The sequence below is a fragment of the Onychomys torridus genome, chromosome 6 (genome assembly GCF_903995425.1).
Source record: "Onychomys torridus chromosome 6, mOncTor1.1, whole genome shotgun sequence".
In the NCBI taxonomy this organism is placed as follows: Eukaryota; Metazoa; Chordata; class Mammalia; order Rodentia; family Cricetidae; genus Onychomys; species Onychomys torridus.
Window position 1 is genome coordinate 66,390,036 of NC_050448.1, and position 17,790 is coordinate 66,407,825.

At 50.6% G+C, this 17,790-nt stretch overlaps 2 protein-coding genes across 6 annotated transcripts; one reads left to right on the forward strand and one right to left on the reverse strand.

Moving 5' to 3' along the window:
- Positions 1-2,252: 2,252 nt before the first annotated feature.
- On the reverse strand, positions 2,253-5,995 carry Cks1b (CDC28 protein kinase regulatory subunit 1B). 2 transcript variants are annotated; one of them, XM_036189781.1, is made up of 3 exons: positions 5,863-5,995; positions 3,212-3,339; positions 2,253-2,740 (listed from the first exon to the last, which is right to left on the reverse strand). In XM_036189781.1, the coding sequence occupies exons 1-3, from the start codon at positions 5,919-5,921 to the stop codon at positions 2,688-2,690; spliced, it is 240 nt and encodes a 79-aa protein (XP_036045674.1). In that variant the 5' UTR covers positions 5,922-5,995; the 3' UTR covers positions 2,253-2,687. The 2 variants fall into 2 exon arrangements, with proteins under 2 accessions (XP_036045674.1, XP_036045675.1); XM_036189782.1 differs by lacking the exons at positions 2,253-2,740; positions 5,863-5,995 and adding an exon at positions 5,265-5,565 and having other exon boundaries at positions 3,278-3,339.
- Positions 5,996-6,264: 269 nt separating this feature from the next.
- Positions 6,265-17,557, forward strand: Shc1 (SHC adaptor protein 1). Of its 4 annotated transcripts, none has more exons than XM_036189777.1 (13): positions 6,265-6,423; positions 9,581-9,748; positions 10,271-10,341; positions 10,855-10,918; positions 11,038-11,157; positions 11,538-11,591; positions 11,890-11,941; positions 12,116-12,242; positions 14,057-14,243; positions 14,327-14,396; positions 14,480-14,611; positions 14,751-14,989; positions 15,840-17,557. In XM_036189777.1, the coding sequence occupies exons 2-13, from the start codon at positions 9,584-9,586 to the stop codon at positions 15,966-15,968; spliced, it is 1,410 nt and encodes a 469-aa protein (XP_036045670.1). In that variant the 5' UTR covers positions 6,265-6,423; positions 9,581-9,583; the 3' UTR covers positions 15,969-17,557. The 4 variants fall into 4 exon arrangements, with proteins under 4 accessions (XP_036045670.1, XP_036045671.1, XP_036045669.1 ...); XM_036189778.1 differs by lacking the exon at positions 6,265-6,423 and adding an exon at positions 6,449-7,116 and having other exon boundaries at positions 15,840-16,630; XM_036189775.1 differs by lacking the exon at positions 6,265-6,423 and having other exon boundaries at positions 7,132-9,748.
- Positions 17,558-17,790: the final 233 nt, after the last annotated feature.

The window sequence follows — 17,790 nt, forward strand, 5'->3', positions numbered from 1 at the left end:
CACATCTGGATTATAGCTCATTCCAGATATAGTCAACCTGAGAACCAGTGATAACCATCACACCGCCAAACACCCATTTGCCTAAGGATATACTGCCTAATATGTGGTATTTCCCTTTTTTTATTTTTTGAGCTGAGGATCGAACCCAGGGCCTTGTGCTCTACCACTGAGTTAAATCCTCAAACCCATGGTATTTCTTTTTATTGTATTAAAGGTGGTATTTGACTTCTTTCTAAACAAATGGACACTAGAACCATTGATGAACTTGTTAACACATTGCTGAGCCCAATTCTGAGGATACCATGGAACAGTGTGCCCAAGAATTTGCACTTTGAACATTTCTTGATGATATGGACACCATTTGGTTTGTGAGTTGAGGGGGCTTGGAGAAATGATTCAGCAGTTAAGAGCACTTATTGCTCTTGTATTGTAGAGGACCTGGGTTGGGTTCACATGGTAGCTCACAATCATCACCGTAAACATACATACGAGCAGGCAAAATACTGATACATACAACATAAATCTGAAGCTCGGCATAGTGGTGAACACCTTCAATCTCAGCACTTGAGAGGCAGAGGCAAGCCCAGCCTGGACTACATAGTGTGTCTGTCTCAAGAAAACCAAATGAACCTAAATCAGTTTTTCTGTGTGTGTGCGTTTTTCTTTGTTTTTTTTGCAGCTGGGTTTGTGTATCCCTGGCTGTCCTGGAACTCGCTCTGGCCATCAGGCTGGTTATGTGGTTATGGATGGTTGTGAGTCACCAGTGGGTGCTGGGGACTGAAGGCAGATCTTTTGCAAGAGCAACAGCAAATCCTGTCTCAACAAACAAAAAGCCCAGCTGGTTGATACCTGTTTTCTCAAAGCTTAGTGCCATAACTCCTGAGTGTCCTTTTTGAAGTGTTTTGAGACAGGGTTTCTCTGTTTACAGCCTGGGCTGTCTTGGAACTCCTCTGTAGACCTGCCTCTGCCTTCCGAGTGCTGGGATAAAAGGTGTGCGCCACCACTGCCAGGTTCTGCTTGACATTGTTTCTTTTTTTTTTTTTGGATCTGAGGATCGAACTGGGCCTTGCGATTGCTACATAAGCACTCTACCATTGAGCTAAATCCCCACACCCTGCTTGACATTCTTACACTGTCTATACTCCAGGATTTTTGTTACCATTATTTTTTTTTTAAACCATGCCTAAGAGTGTATGCCGGGTGTTTGGTCTTTGTAGAGATCACAAGAGTTCAGGCTCTTGGGACTGGAGTTACCAGCAGTTCCGAGCACCCCAATATGGGTGTTGGGAATTGAACTCAGGTTTAAAGAATTACTATTGTATTGTTGTCCAGATAGTTCTAACACTCTACCCGCCCCCCACCTTTGCATGCCTTCAAATGTTGGAAATATGTAAATAACAACTTTTGACTGTAGGAAACTGTTTGTTTGCTTTGATAAGTCCAGGTTGTCCCAGTAAAACCATTATCTCAGACTAATCAGAGTAAAATACATTTCAGCATTAAAAAAAATTATTTTATTTTTTTGGTTTTTCGAGACAGGGTTTCTCTGTGTAGCTTTGCGCCTTTCCTGGAACTCGCTTGGTAGACCAGGCTGGCCTCAAACTCACAGAGATCCACCTGCCTCTGCCCCCGAGTGCTAGGACTAAAGGCATGCGCCACCACCACCCAGCTTATTTTATTTTTCTAGAAAAACTGGGTTTTCTAGAAGACAGGGTTTCTCTGTATAGCTTTGGAGCCTTGTCTTGGAACTTGCTCCGTAGACCAGGCTGGCCTTGAACTCACAGAGATCCACCTACCTCTACCTTCTAAGTGCTGGGATTAAAGGCGTATGCCACCACCACCTTGCAATTTCAGCAATTTTTTTAAAGATGATTTTTTTTTTAACTGTACCTTGGGGGTGTCAGATCCCCTGGAACTGGAGTTACAGAGAGTTGTGAACTGTCATGTGGGTGCTGGGAATTGACTCTGGGTCCTTTGGGAGAGCAGCCAGTGCTCTTAACCACTGAGCCATCTCTGCAGCACTTGAAGAAATATTTTTACAATAAGTCCAATTAAAATAGATTATAAGTAGTTATTACAATATCCAACTAAATCTCTTTATTGCAAAGAGCCAAGTTTCCACCATCCAGCTGAAAGGCATAGAATCGGAATGATTCCATATCATCACCTGGTTTGTAGGTGGGTGAATGGCTCAGAGGGAATGGGGGAGAGGGGCACACAATGACAGAGACAGGACGATCTTGTACCACAGCTTTAGATTATAAAAACTTCCTTTAATCAAGGTTTGTAACAGGGAAGGGATTTGCCAGATAAAATGGAAAGTTTCCAATACATTGAAACATAAACCCATAAGTCACCATAAATACAATATCCACCAGTAAAACCACAACAGCAAATTCACACCATCCCCGTAACAGCCATGACCGGATTCTCATGTGCTCTCGAGAGATGGCGAATGTGGCCTGAGGGATACAGTCGGGCTTTGAGGTCCCGCTCATCTGACAGGGCTGTGGCTTTGGTGGCTCCGCTCCAGAGCAAAGCAAGTACCAGCAATTCAAACAGTGTGTTGAACATCCTTTAAATACCAAAGTGAGAAATAAGAAAGCAACATAGTCACGCTATCGGAAAGACGGTAGGAAGTGAGGACAGCTGCGTAAAGCTTGAGGCTGAAAGGTGGTTCGCCAGCTTCATTTCTTTGGCTTCTTGGGTAATGGCCGCCGGAAGAGTAAGATGTGAGGTTCTGAAAGAATAGTGAACTCTAAGAAGAGCACTAACACCATTCAAGCAGTCTACAGTGTCCCCCCAGCCACACCCACTCCAGCTTCCTAACAAATTAAGAAATAAGCAGAAGCAGCCCCGAAGCCTGCCCTTCCCGCCATGTACAGTCCTGGGGTGTCCGGTGTCTTAACGAGAAACAAACTTGCCCGTGCTTGTTTGGAACATAGCCAGTTATTTGCAGAGGCCATAATCAGAGTATATGTGGTCTTGAAAAGGGTCCCCTCCTGCTCAACTAAAGACTACAGGTTTTTTGTTGTTTTTCACAGGAAGGTTGTCCCTGGTCTTCCTGGATGTTTTCACTCCCAGTTTTGAAAGCTCTCATTTCTTTGCAGTCACCTAGGGAAAGAATCCTGTAATGATACCCTCCCCACTCCACTGCCTTGGTTTGTAATCTTCCTTCAGCCAGAATGAAGCTTCCTCACATCGCACTGACCTGGTTCATGGATCATATAATGGACCCATCCCTGACTCTGCTGAACACCAAGATTTCTCCATTCAGATTCAGACATCAAATGGGTTTTAGGGACCAGCTTGGCTATGTCCTTGGGCAACATGACATGCCTGTAATGGAAACATATGAGTCTGTGTTAGTCCCCAGTACAGCGTTAGACACTGACCTGCAAAGAGGAAGCTCACACCTGTAATGCTGACACTCACAGGGATATGGGTGGAGGATTACAGGGCTTTGAAGCCATTCTGAGCTAGAGAGAATCTGGGAAAACAAGCAAGTAGCTGGGCATGGTGGTGCACACCTTTAATCCCAGCACTTGGGAGGTCTCGAGTTCCAGGCTACACAGAGAAACCCTGTCTGAGGGGTACAGCCAAAAAACCAAAACCAGCAACAAACAACAAAAACCAAAGCAAACCAAAACAAAGAAAGCTAAGACAGTAACTAGTTCCTGTTATCAGGGAATTTGTATAGTCTTACTGTGGAATATTGTGTGGTAGAGGCGGCTAGAAACCTGGGTTTCATAAATTTTTACCAGAGCTGAGGACCGAACCCAGGGCCTTACCACTTGAGCTAAATCCCCAACCCAAATGATTATGAAGAAAGTACCTTGGAATTAAGAGACATTTTCTTTTTTTTTTTTTTTTTTGAGGATTGAACCCAGGGCCTTGCGCTTGCTAGGCAAGTGCTCTACCACTGAGCTAAATCCCCAACCCCCGTAAATTTTTATAAGAGAATATCAAAAATACAAGTTAATGAACAATTTGAATACCTGGGTATCACACACTGATGATATTTGTATTTTCTCTGATTTCCCAGGCCTTACAGTCCTATAGCTGATTACCCATTTTACCCACTCTAGACCAACCAGTTAAGGAAGAAGTTACTTTGTGGAGAGGAAGGAAATCCCATGCTTCCCTAACCAAAAGGTCGATGGTAAAAAAGTTATCCGGTGTGACTCAGACTACCTCAGGTAGAGTTTATCAAGCTCAATGAAAAAATGCTCCCTTTGTAGGGATAACAAGAAAAGTCCCCCACCCCCATAATTCTAGTCTAAATGTCAGAAAAGAATTTACATTCTAACAAGTCCCAGGCACAAAATTGTGACTTCAATGCACAGGACCAAAAACAAAACAAAAAAACTAAACCCCTCCTTTAAACAAAAATGCCACCGCTAAGCTAAAAGTTACATCATCTTGGGGATGAAGCTACTGATTTCCCAGCCATGAAAACGTAGTATATGTTTTATTTATAGATCTGGAAAACAAAAGTTGACTGGATCTAAGAAGGAAGTGGCTGTTCATCCCATCCAAGTAACAAGCCAGCCTGACCCTGCTTAGTTTCTAAGACCCAGGTGATGTCAGTAAAATGGTGTTGGGTTTCTCTTGCCAAAAAAGATTGTTATATATTTGTCAATACACACCAGTTCTCCAGGGTGCCTGATGTAGAACAAGTGAAGAGTCACAGGAAAGCTAATAATCATTTTATGTTCTCTAGTTAAGGAGCGATGATACAAATTATCAAGTCGCTTTAAGTATTACAAGCAATGCAGACCAGTGTAACATCAACCTATGCAGAACCTGGTCTTCTCTCTTTTTCAACGTAAATTCATGGCCTTGGCAGTATCTCATCCAAACGCTTGCACATTCAGTGCAAGGATGTCTTTACAATCCTTGGCAGCCAGCCAGCATTTTAGACTCTATAACTATCTCACAAATTGTTTCTCTTGCCTGTGTTCTAAGGGTCTCACCTCAGGAGGCTCCTCTAAGCAAAATTTCCCCAACCGTCCCCCTCCACCGCATGCTCTCCTCACACTTGTACTGAGCTCTAGCGCAACGGAAGTCATATTCTTTCTGAAGTCAGCTTACTCCATGACTTCTAAGCCCGTCAGAAGCACTGACCACGCACTGCTTTACACTTTGCTGTCTCGAGACAGGACTCCATTCTAATGTCCAGGCTGGCTGGAACTTGTGACAGTCCTGGAGCCTCGGCTTCCAGAATGCTGAGGTTAAAGGCGTGAACTACCGTAACGGCTTACCTTGCACCTTAACAGAACACCTGAAACCTGTCTGCACGCCATAAAGGCTCAAGTATTTGAAGGGTATCGACCTACGTCCACAGTCTTCAAGCCACTTCCTCCGAACCCGCTCTCTAAAACAAGGCTGACAACCCCGCTCCTGCTCTTCTTCCATGAACGAATAGCCGACAGCGGCGCTCTTACGGAACTGCCCTTTCATGGCGAGCACAACTTCCGGCTGCGCTTTGGCTACCTTCCTCCTCCCAGCAGACTTGGGAATTCCAGTAAAAGCGAGCAGCTCCGACTAGGCAAATTAACCTGCACCAACCAAGCTGTGCGAGTGACGGGTAAATTCCAACACGCTTCTATGTAACACCCGGCCAGCTCCCAAATGCCCTTTCATTGTTTCACGGCCTCCGTTTACCTTTCGCGCATGCGCTCAGCTACGGCACCAATTCCCCCCCCGCCCCCCACCGACCCAAGCCTCCTGCGCACGCGCCGGCCGTACTCGGCAGCCCTCCCCCCTCCCCCGCCGCCCCCGGCCTAGGTCACTAACTCCTCCTGCGCTCTCTCCGGCCAAGGCGCACAACCTGGCTGCAGTCCCCGCGCCGGCACTAACCGGTACTCGAACTCCTCGTCGTCGTATTTGTCCGAATAGTAAATCTGTTTGTGCGACATGACGGCTCTGCCCGAGGGCGCCCAGCCCCGCGCCGCTGGCCTCCCGACAACTCCCAGCAGCACGCGCTCCCACCCTCTTTGGCCTCGCTTTCAAACACACCGCCTGCACTTCCTATTGGTCTCCACGGCCGGAGGCGGGACAGCTCCATGTTGAAGTCCCCGATTGGCTTGCCTTGGCGTCTCCGCGACTCGTAAATGGAGTGCCGTGCTCAGGTTTCCGAAGCAGGAGCTGGGTCAAAACTAGGACTCTTATTGGCTCCCACTGATCCCCCCCGTGCGCCTGCTCACGCAGCCATTGGCCGGCTTTGGAAAGCAGCCGGGTACAGGAGGGACGGCGAGGTAGGGGGGTCAGGGGTGAGTGAGGCCGGAAGTGAGTGTAATAAAGTTTGTCTGGGGAGGCCGAGGCCGGGGGAGAAAGTTGGGGCGGTGACTTCAGCCGACAGTTACGTGATCCGGAACCAGATCGGCCCGCGGTCCGGTGCGGAGACTCCATGCGACCCTGGTGAGTGTAGACTTTCTCTCTGTAGCGACCCACTCCTCCTCCACCCCGGAACCCCTCTCCCAGGACCCTACTTCCGGTCTTGCCGTGTATAAGTCCCGCCCCCGAAACCCCCTCCCCGGAAGTCCCACCTTCCAACTTCAAGGGGCTCCCCGAACCCCTACTTGTCTCTTGCTGTCGCGGCCACACCCTGTCGTCCCACTTTTCTGGACATCCCACCCCCCCAGACAGGTTTTCCTAGCTCCACAAGATTAGTGTTTCCAGCCCTCTGAAGCTGCCCTCTCGGATTCCCGACTGAAGCTAGTCCACCCGGAGCCTGGCGTCCAAACGGGCCCAAACCTGGCTTTGGAGGGAACGGTTCGGCTTGGTAGAAGTGACGCCTCTCTGGGCCCCGCCCCCTCGGGCCCCGCCCCTCCCACGGTCCACGTCTGGTCCGGGGAATGTGGCAGACTCCTGGTCCGGGACCAGGTCCCCCCTCAGGAGACTTGTCCCTGTTGAGCTCGGGTCCACGTCTCAAAGCCCTGGTCCTAAGTGCCGGACGCTTCGCTTGCTTCTGTACCCCTCTCCTTTCTTTAAGCCTTGGGCTTAGTTTTCCTGAGCTCTCGCTCTCCATCAGGTGGGAGGTTGAACTTGGTGGTTGTAAGGAGTGAGATCATTAGCAGTGTCGTTTCCCCGGTAACCTCCTCTGACTGTGAAGTAAGTTGAAGGGGCTGGGCTTCGTTTATGGCAGAACGGACGAGAGCGTGGCTTAGAGGCTCCTTCCCGTGGCAGAGCCTATTCCTGACACAGCCATAGGTGCACCTTCCTGTGGCTGGATTGGACCAAGTGTGGGTTTGCGTGAACCTAACAGGAGTGGAAGTTTTCCTGCCATCAGAAGAAAAACTCTTTTGGAGTCAGGAGTAGGGTTTCTTTCCCTGTCCGCTGTTTTTAAAGGACCCCTCCCCCTAACCAGATAACTCTGGTTTGGCATTCATCCTGACCTCACTTGCCCAACCTTCCCTGCTGGAAACATTCCTGAGGCTTTCGCCATTTCCTGCTATTTCCTGCCGCTCCTGCTTCCTCCCTGCTGGGCTGAGGTGCAAAACACGGCTCTCCCTAGCCGCTACTACCTAGCTTTGGTCCGGTAGGCAACCTGCCATCTCTTGAAGCATATTTAGAGGCTCATGCTTCCCTTTCTTCCAAATGTGCACACTGCTGGTCATTCCTTGCCTCTGGATACGAACGCGCCAAGACAGGGACATCATAGTGTGTGTGTGATTGGAAGAGTGTGGCTGTGGCAGAATTTCCTTCTCTAAAGAGCTGACAGAAGTTCTTTTCAGGAAGAGGTGTGGTGTTCAGTAACAGCTTTCCCGGGACGGGGTCTAAGGCCAGGTTTGAAAGAGTAAAGCATGATATTCAACCCGTTTTAAGTGCTGGTATTGTTAACCACAATGATACAGTTTTTAATTCTCCAAAATAAACTTGAGAGTAGTTTGGAGGTGAGCCTGTAAGAACTATCTTTTACCTTTTGTATTTGATCACTTTTTTTTTTTTAAAGGAAATAAGTGGTATTTTATTCTGGAGCAATGCTGACTGGTCATTTTTTAACTTCCTGATGGCCTTTAGCAGAGCTGTGGCAGGAAACTGGGCAAAGGAATATGGGTTTGGTGGTGTTATGCACTTATGGCCAGATCCCAACTTCTGGTATCCCTTTTCTCCTTCCTGTCTCTATTAACACAGATTGTTTATGGCCCTATTATCTCTTTGTGGCTTGTAGGCACCAGTTCTGTGTTCCGGTTTCCTACCTCAAGACCAACCCCCATACTAGTGTGAGGGACCCTGTTGGGTGGGGCTTACAGCCTACAAGGAGACAAGCATGCTTGTAGGTCCAAGGGTAGCCTGCTCCCTCTGTATCCTCTGGCTTTCCTCACTAGGCCAGTGGGAAAGGGGTTCCAGGAAGTCCGTTGGTCTTTGGTAGGTGACATGGGTAAAGAACAGGCTTGCTCTAGCTCTTGCCTGGTGGCTCCCAGACGCACCACCCCAATGGCCTTCATTCCTCCTATTTCCCTCTGGGCCTCCATCTCCACCCACTGGACCACTTTCCCTTCCTGGTTGCCTGCTTTTGTCCACAGCTGTTGTGGCTAAGGATGCTAATGGCCCAGGTTCCCTGGGGCTGCCACCTCACTCACCATGTGCTGGGGGTGGGGATGGTCTGGGCTGTAAAGGAAATGCTAAACTCTGGGACACCCCCTCACCCCCCTTTTCACCCTCAGCAGGTCTGTTTCCTCCTTTATCCCTCTCCTAGCCTTCTTCCCTGTGGCTTCCTGCTCTCTCTGGCTTGCCCATGTCGGCTGGGATTGATCCCGAGTTCCTCTTAACTCTTTTCTTTCTTTCTTTCTTTTTTCTTTCTCTTTTTCTTATTCTTCCATCTTTCTTTCCTACCTGGCGCCTTTCTCCTCCCCGACAGACTACCAGTTGTTTGTATTGGGCAAGGGAGAGTAGCCTGGCTAACACAAAGTGTGCAGGGAGGCGTCTCAGCCCGTGAGTCAGCGTTGGCCTTGGGATTGGTCTCTCTTCTTAGTTCCCCGCCCCCGGGGAGGAGCCAGTCAGCTCTGGGTCCAGCCTGTCCTCCTCAGCCACAAGAGGCTTCCTGGCTGGGCTGGGCAAGGATGTGGCCTGGAACTGTCTTGGTCTGACGTGGGAGAGCAGAGGCCACTTGTCCTTCGCCTCCCTAGGTCCTCTGTTGTCACCAGGCTGCAGAGGTCAGACCAGGCTAACGGCCTGGGGATGCCCCCTGCCTGGCCCCCTTGCCTGAATTTGGCAGGGGGGCCGGGCTGGGCCAGGCAGCAGTCCCCCTTCTACTCCGGCCATGGATCTTCTACCCCCCAAGCCGAAGTACAACCCACTTCGAAATGAGTCTCTGTCATCGCTGGAGGAGGGGGCTTCAGGGTCTACCCCCACAGAAGAACTGCCCTCCCCATCCGCCTCATCCCTGGGACCCATTCTTCCTCCTCTGCCGGGGGACGATAGTCCCACTACCCTGTGTTCCTTCTTTCCCCGGATGAGCAACCTGAAGCTGGCCAATCCTGCTGGGGGGCGCCCGGGGCCTAAGGGGGAGCCAGGAAAGGCTGCTGAAGATGGGGCAGCCCTCCGGGACACAGGCCTCTTGCCCCTCCTCCAGGACATGAACAAGCTGAGTGGAGGCGGCGGGCGCAGGACTCGGGTAGAAGGGGGCCAGCTGGGGGGCGAGGAGTGGACCAGACACGGGAGCTTTGTCAACAAGCCCACACGAGGCTGGCTGCATCCCAACGAAAAAGTCATGGGACCTGGGGTTTCCTACTTGGTTCGGGTGAGTGAACATCCTCCTTTGCACCCCCCCCCACCCCATCTCACTCCAGCTTTGCTGGGACTTCTGCTCTTCCCCCAACATTATCTGTGTTAGTCCAATAGCTCTTAAACCTGCCCCATCCCTTCTCCAGTCCCGTGACCTTCTGTCCTAGCCTGGGAATCTTCTTCCCCTTTCCTCCTTTGATCCCTACCCCAGCTTACACGATGCCCTGGCACATCAGAGGCGTGTGAGTGTTGAATGAAAAATGACTTCCGATTCTTCCTCCAGACTCCTCCCTTGTCCAGAGGTGTCACTGCGTCCCACCCAATGCCTGCTGCCCCCTCACAGTCTCTCCACAGTGCATGAAGGCCCACTTTGGTGGCCCTTCTTCACTTGGGGGGTAGCCCCAGGCAATGGGAAGGCTACTTCACCTTTACTCCCCTTAGGGACTACGTAGGACAAAGTCCTAGAACCTTCTGCAAAGAGTGAGGAGTGCGGGGAGGGGGAGGGGCCGCTGATCATTCTTGCCTCCTTCCTCCACAGTACATGGGTTGTGTGGAGGTCCTGCAGTCAATGCGAGCCCTTGACTTCAATACCCGGACTCAGGTCACCAGGTTAGTGGAGAGGCAGGCATATTGTTGGCGTCCTTGGGTTGGTGAAGTTACAGAAGTCTCAGTAAGGGGGAGGAGGGAAGTTGGGCATTTGGTGGTGGTGCGGATGGTGACTTCTCATCTGGGGGCCAAGAGAATTTAGAGAAAGTTACAGAAATGTGTCTGGCTGGAAAGAGCCAACTCTGGTCTGGAGCACCACCTTTCCTATCCAGCCTTGGAGATTATGGGAAGAAGGATTAGAAAAGGTGGGGTCGAGGTTGCTGTTGTTTTTGGGAAGGGAATGGAATATTTGGTAACTGGGAAGAGGTGGGGCTATAGCCACTGAGGCCCTAACCCAATCAGCCAGGAAGCGGCCCCTCAGTGTCATCAAATATTAAAGGCCCTTAATTCAATCCACCATGACAAAGAGCCTGGAGTGCTCTGGGAGTCTGGCCTGGTCTTCCCCTCCCCCAGCTCTGTGGCAGCCCCAGGCGGTGGGGAGGCCAGTGGTGGGTCTGAGTACCCCTGTTCCTCCAGGGAGGCCATCAGTTTGGTGTGTGAAGCTGTGCCTGGTGCCAAAGGGGCAACACGGAGGAGGAAGGTATGTGTGGTTGTTGTGGAGGGCGGAAGAAGGCAGCTGCAGGCGCTGGGAAGAAGACCGGAGTGTCTCCTGGTGTTGGGAGTGCTCGATTCTCAGACTCTTCTGGGGCCCTTTCCCAGCCCTGCAGCCGCCCACTCAGCTCCATCCTGGGGAGGAGTAACCTGAAGTTTGCTGGAATGCCAATCACTCTCACTGTGTCCACCAGCAGCCTTAACCTCATGGCAGCAGACTGCAAACAGGTGGGTGGGGCTGCTGAAAGGGACCAGGGATAGTTATGGGAGGGTCAAGGGGGAGGATCTGGAGGCCAAAAACTTGGAGTCCTCAGGAGCAACTGGAGAGTAGAGAAGGAAGAAATTACAGGGGTTGGGTGGGTATAGATACACCTTTAATCCCAGCACTCAGAAGGCAGAGGCAGGGGAAGCTCCAAGCCAGCAAGGGCTGTATAGTGAGACCCTGCACCCCCGCCCCCCAAAAGAGAATGAAATTAGGGGAATGTAGGACTGGAAGCCAAGAGAAGGAGACTGGGGCTCCAAGGTTCTGAGCTGGGGTGAGGAGACACACTGAGCCTGGAGGCTGCCTGACGCTTACCCTTCCCTTCTCCATCCCCTGCCCTCATCAGATCATTGCCAACCATCACATGCAATCTATCTCATTCGCGTCTGGTGGGGATCCGGTGAGTTGGGGAACAGAGGAAAGAGGGGGGTGGGGATGAGAGCCTAGGGGTTAAGAAGGAAGATACTGGCTAGAGGATGGGCGTGGTGGCACATGCCTTTAATCCCAGCACCTGTAAGTTCCAGGACAGCCAGAAAAATCCTTTTTTGAAAAACCAAAAGAGAGAGAGAGAGAGAGAGAGAGGAGGAGGAGAGAGAGAAGATTGTGGAAATACCGAAAAGGACAGAGTCTTAGCAGGTCAAATAAGATGGAGTCGTAAAATTTAGCTAACTGGTCTCTTCTGAATCTATCCTCTCTAGGACACAGCTGAGTATGTTGCCTATGTTGCCAAAGACCCTGTAAATCAGAGAGGTGAGGCCTGTGAGCAACACTGGGTGGGGCCAGTTACCTGAGAAGCAAGTGGGGTCACTTTCCCTTACTTGATAGGGCTATCCTGCTGAGGATTGGGGGGTGGGAGGCTCCTGCCCATAGGTCCTCCCAGCACCTCACCTCAGAGCTCACTGGTAGTTTCCACTGTGCCTCTAGCCTGCCACATCCTGGAGTGTCCTGAAGGGCTTGCTCAGGACGTCATCAGCACCGTCGGTCAGGCCTTTGAGTTGCGCTTCAAACAATATCTCAGGAATCCACCCAAGCTGGTCACCCCCCATGACAGGTGAGCTGTGTAAAGAGTGGGAGGCAGCTCAGGAGCCTCGCGTTGGGATTGGGAAGTAGTTTTCCCTTCCCATGCTTGAGCTCCAAGAGTTCAGAAAAGGTAATGACCTATGTGACTCTGCCCCATCTTCCTACTGTGCTAGGTCTCCAGTGGCTCAGCAGGAAAGTCTGTGGAGGGTCATGCCTGCTGCAGGGATAATTGCTCCCTTTTGTTTGCCTAGGGTGAGGTTGTATTCCAGCACCTCCCACTAGGTTGCCTTTCCTAGCTGGATGGACTCTGACTCTGGCTCTGGCTCAGGCTCCTCATTTTTAGTCTATCCCTGTGTTCTCATATACTTTTTTTTTCCCTTAAAGATTTATTTTTATTTTATGCATATGTGTGTGTGTGGTTTTTTTTTGTTGTTGTTGTTTTGTTTTGTTTTGTTTTTCCGAGACAGGATTTCTCTGTGTAGCTTTGCGCCTTTCTTGGATCTCACTCTAGACCAGGCTGGCCTCCAACTCACAAAGATCCACCTGCCTCTGCCTCCCGAGTGCTGGGCTTAAAGGCGTGCGCCACCACTGCCGGCTGCATATGTGTGTTTTACTGCATGTATGTAAGTGTATACAGTGCCTGTGGAAGCCAAAAGAGGCCATTGGATACCCTGGAACTGGAATTAAAGGTGGTTGTGAGCTGCCATGTGAGTTCTGGGAACCAAACCTGGGTCCTCTGAAAGATAAGCAGTGTTCTTAACCCCGGAGCATTGTGCTTCCCCATTCATTGCTCTATGCTCCCCTGTTTCTGAAGGTCATTAGCAATCTGGATTTTAGCCAGGTGCTGATGGCACGTGTCTTTAACCCAGCACTGGCAGGCAGAAGCAAGTGGATCTCTGTGAGTTCGAGGCCAGCCTGGTCTACAGAGTGAGTTCCAGGACAGCCAGGGCTACATAGAGAGAAGCCCTGTCTCAAAAAAACAAACCAAAAAAAAAGAAAAAAAAAATCTAGAAAGTATTTTCTTTTTTTTTTTTTTTTTTTTTTGAGCTGAGGATCAAACCCAGGGCCTTGTGCTTGCTAGGCAAGTGCTCTACCACTGAGCTAAATCCCCAACTCTGGTATTTTCTTTTTTTTCTGCATGTGTGTATGTGTTGGGGCATATGTTGTGTGTGCAAATATGTACCTGCATGTGTGTGCATGTAGAGGTCTGAAGTTGTTATCATGTCTTCCTCTATTGTGTCATACTTTGTTTATTGAAGGTCAGGATCTCTCCCTGGCCTGGAGCTTGCCAGATATGGTTAGCAGCAACTGCTTGCTCTGGAGCCTGTCTGTCTCCAGAGTGCTGGGGTTATAGGTGGCCCGGCTTGTACATGGGTTCTGGTGATTTGAACTCTGACCCTCACACTTTAGCTACTGAGTTATTTCCGGAGCATCTCTTTTATCTGAGATCCCTATGTTTCTTATTTCAAGTGTCGAGAGATAAACAGTATGACCATCAGGGACTTTGTACGTTAGACCGTCCTGGCTATCCATCCCTGTGTTCAGTAGTGCTTCTGTCCCTCTTAGGAGATACCGAGGCTGTGAGAAGTGAGAGGTTTTGGTTTAAAACCAAGTTAATCTCAATTCTACCTCCTTTCAGTTGGAGGACCTTGTGCAAATCTCTCCACCCCTAATTTTTATTTTTAAAATTTTGGAAGGAATGCCAGCCTTACAGGGTTACATCCCCAAGCCTCAGATCTGACCCACAGTAGATGATGCCTAGTATGTGGTCACTGTTCTTTTCCATTCCTAGGCCTCTTGGCCACCACATGTTTACACCTACCTCACTCCATCCTTCCCTTCCAGGATGGCTGGCTTTGATGGCTCAGCTTGGGATGAGGAGGAAGAAGAGCCGCCTGACCATCAGTACTATAATGACTTCCCAGGGAAGGAACCCCCTCTGGGCGGAGTGGTAGACATGAGGCTTCGGGAAGGGGCTGCCCGACCCTCTCTGCCCACTGCCCAGATGCCCAGCCACTTGGGAGCTACACTGGTAAGCTTCTAGGATGGAGACTACCAGTCTAGGGTGGGGGTGGTGCCTAGGACCTGGGTCTCACCTTATTTTTCTCCTTACAGCCTATAGGGCAGCATGCTGCAGGAGACCCTGCAGTCCGTAAACAGATGCTGCCTCCCCCACCTTGCCCAGGTAGGAACAGTTTTCGGAATGGGACAGAGATGGGTACAGAAGGCAGGTCTGGGATTGACGTAGTCTGTGTCTTTCCTTAACAGGCAGAGAACTCTTCGATGACCCTTCCTATGTCAACATCCAGAATCTAGACAAGGCCCGGCAAGCTGGAGGTGGGGCCGGGCCTCCCAACCCTTCCCTTAATGGCAGTGCACCCCGAGACCTCTTTGACATGAGTGAGCGAGTCTCTTGTAGCCCCATGGTCCTATGTTCCTCCTTTTCCACCTGTCTGTTCTCACCTACCTGACCCCCACAGAGCCTGGGTCTTGGGTATATATTGGGTCAGTTCTCCTAGCCATCTCTCTGCACCCCTAGAGCCCTTCGAAGATGCCCTCCGTGTGCCTCCACCTCCCCAGTCCATGTCCATGGCCGAGCAGCTCCAAGGGGAGTCCTGGTTCCACGGGAAGCTGAGCCGGCGGGAGGCTGAAGGGCTGCTACAGCTCAATGGTGACTTCTTGGTGCGGGAGAGCACAACCACACCCGGCCAGTATGTGCTCACCGGCCTGCAGAGTGGGCAGCCTAAACACCTGCTTCTGGTGGACCCTGAAGGTGTGGTAAGTGGCAGAGGTGCACATGCGTAGGGACAGCAGAGAAAGGGACCTTTTCCTCCCCTGTTGCTCTCTGCGGACCTCCTTTGCTCTTCTAGGTAATTGGTATCTGCCTGCAGGGGCCTGCGATTCCTTCCCTCCTGTCCCTGAGTCTGAGCTGTGTTCTCTTTTGGTTTTTTGAGACAGGGTTTCTCTGTGTAACAGCTGTGGCTGTTCTGGAACCCACTCTGTAGACCAGGCTGACTTCAAACTCACAGATCTACCTGCCTCTCCTTCCTAAGTGCTGGGACTAAAGGCCTGCGCTACCACTGCCGCCTCTGAGCTGTGTTCTTTCTACTTCTGACCAGTCCTCCAGGTCCAGACCTAGAAAGTGCTCACCTGATCTCTGCTCCTTTTCCAAGTGAGGAAGTGACCCATCACCAACCTCAGATGGTCATGGAGTAGAGATCCCAAATTTCTTCTTTCGAGAGGAGTTAAGAGTCTCTCTAGTTCCTTAGCTTCAAACTCAACATCCTTTTCTCTCCTTTTTCAAAATCTGACCTGCCTTACTACCTTACAGCCTTGGTTTCTTTTCTTGGCCTCTTTTCTACATTTGTACTGTGTATCCTCCATTGAGACATACCAGTTCTTTCCAGTCAGAAATTTTACTGTTTATCAGCTTCTATGTTTCTGGGTTCATGTCTCCTTTCACCTCCTAGTTCACTGGCCTATCCATTCCTGTGTGAATATCTTCTCTGTAAAGAAGCCTAGATAATCATGGCTGACTGCCCCCTCCCCGCATCTTCCTCAGTCTTGGGGGTTAAGGTCTTCCTGAACTCTTCACTTGAACTGACCCTCTCATTTCCCACCTTCCCAGGTTCGGACGAAGGATCACCGCTTTGACAGTGTCAGTCACCTTATCAGCTATCACATGGACAATCACTTGCCCATCATCTCTGCGGGCAGCGAACTGTGTCTACAGCAACCTGTGGATCGGAAAGCGTGATCCTGTCTTTCCTGGATGCCCTCCGTCCCTTCCTACTGTGTTCTGTAACTCCTGGGACCTCCGTTCTGTGGGTCTGGCCTTGGGTGGGAACTGGGAGCCCTGTGGACACTGGTGCTCACCTGAGAGGAATTTTAGTTCAGAGCCTGGGGTAGCATTCTGCTTCTGCCCAAACCTCACCAAAGTATTAATGTACAGAGTGGTCCCTTGCCTGGGCCTTGTCTGTGCCAACCTGATGCCCTTTCCCCCAAAGGGCGGGTTCTTACAATGGAAAATGCCCTGTGCTGATAGGCCCAGTGGAGCAATTGCCCTTTGGGGGAAGGGAAATAATCATACCTCTGGTTTACCCCTAGTCTTCAGGGTACCCCAGATCCCTCTTAACTAACATACCCTATTCCCAGTGCATCCCCTTAAAACTTTGTGCCTTTGACTATCTCCTAGGTCTGCAGATACTTTATGCAAAGAGTTCTCAGGCCCTTCATGGATAGGGGTTGCCGACACCGTGGCTTCTGGAGCCCTGTCATGCTCAGCACCCCTTACTGTGGGAAGAACAGGGGCAGGAGTGGCAGCTATCTCCTCTGCCTTTTGATTGTGCAGCCTTTAAGAGATTGCCCCAAGCTGGGCTTGGTGGCACATGCCTTTAATCACAGCACTCAGGAGGCAGAAACAAGAGGATTTGTGAGGCCAGCCTGTCTAGTAGAGTGAGTTCCAGTACAGTCAGGACTGTATAGAGAGGCCCTGACTCCAAAAACCATAGAGAGACAGAAATTGCCCCAGCGCCCCCTCCTGGTGGCAGGGGGAGGGGCAGGATTGGACCACTGCCTTGCTCAGTGCCTCCCGGCCTTGCTCATTCCTCCTGGCTCGCTCGCTCCCTTTCCTCCAAGGGGGTCTATACATTTCTTAAGCCTGGCCCTCCCATGTTTGCATGTGTGTTACAGTCTACAGCCAAACCTAGCCCTTCTTCCTGCAGCCCCATCCAGTCTCCTTCTTTTGGGATGGGTGTGTGTGACTGACATGGGCCTCCAGTATGTGTACATTTAACCCCGGGGGTGGGTTTTGTGGAGGTGTTGAGACTGAATCCCTAATGCCCCTTGTAGGACTGGTGGAACTGCACTTTTTTGTTTGTTTGTTTGTTTGTTTATACACATGCATTTTAGGGCTGTAGATTTGTTTTCCTGGTTTTGTTTCTGTTGCTTACTTTTGAGCACAAATTATGATACTCGATTACATTTATACATCACCTCGTTGACTTTTCCAAACCTTTGTTTTTTTTTTTAACAACTGTTGGGATTTTACTCTCTCTGACCTAAAATGTGCTAGGACAGGGTTCGTTTTTTCTTCTTCCTCAAGAGATCTGAGAAGTTTGGTTAAACGGTGTTGTGGGGTCACGATGTGCAAGCTCACTGCAGAGCCTGCATTCTGCCTGTGGGCCGATGCAGTCAGGACAGAAAACCTTGCAAGCTCACTGTGTAGGCTTGTGGACAAGGGGTAGGCTGGTTTTCAATCTTGGCCTATTTTTTGGTTTGGCTGTCTTATACCAAAGGGAAATAGTCTTCATTAAAGTCCATATTTCTTCTACCTTGGCCTGTCAACATCTCTGGAAAGTCTGACTGATGGGGGCTGTCAGTGGGAGGTGGTGGAGGACCCCACCTGGGCTAGGCCCACTGGGCTCAAAGCCAGCGCCTGCCGGCGGGAACCGAGCCTGCGAGGATTTGGGGGCAGTGAGGCTGCGCGGTAGGGACGTACGTGGAAGGCGACTGGCTCGCGGCGGGGAGGGGCGTGTCCGGACCGCCCCCGGGCCCACGGGGAGCTCGCCCGGCCCCTG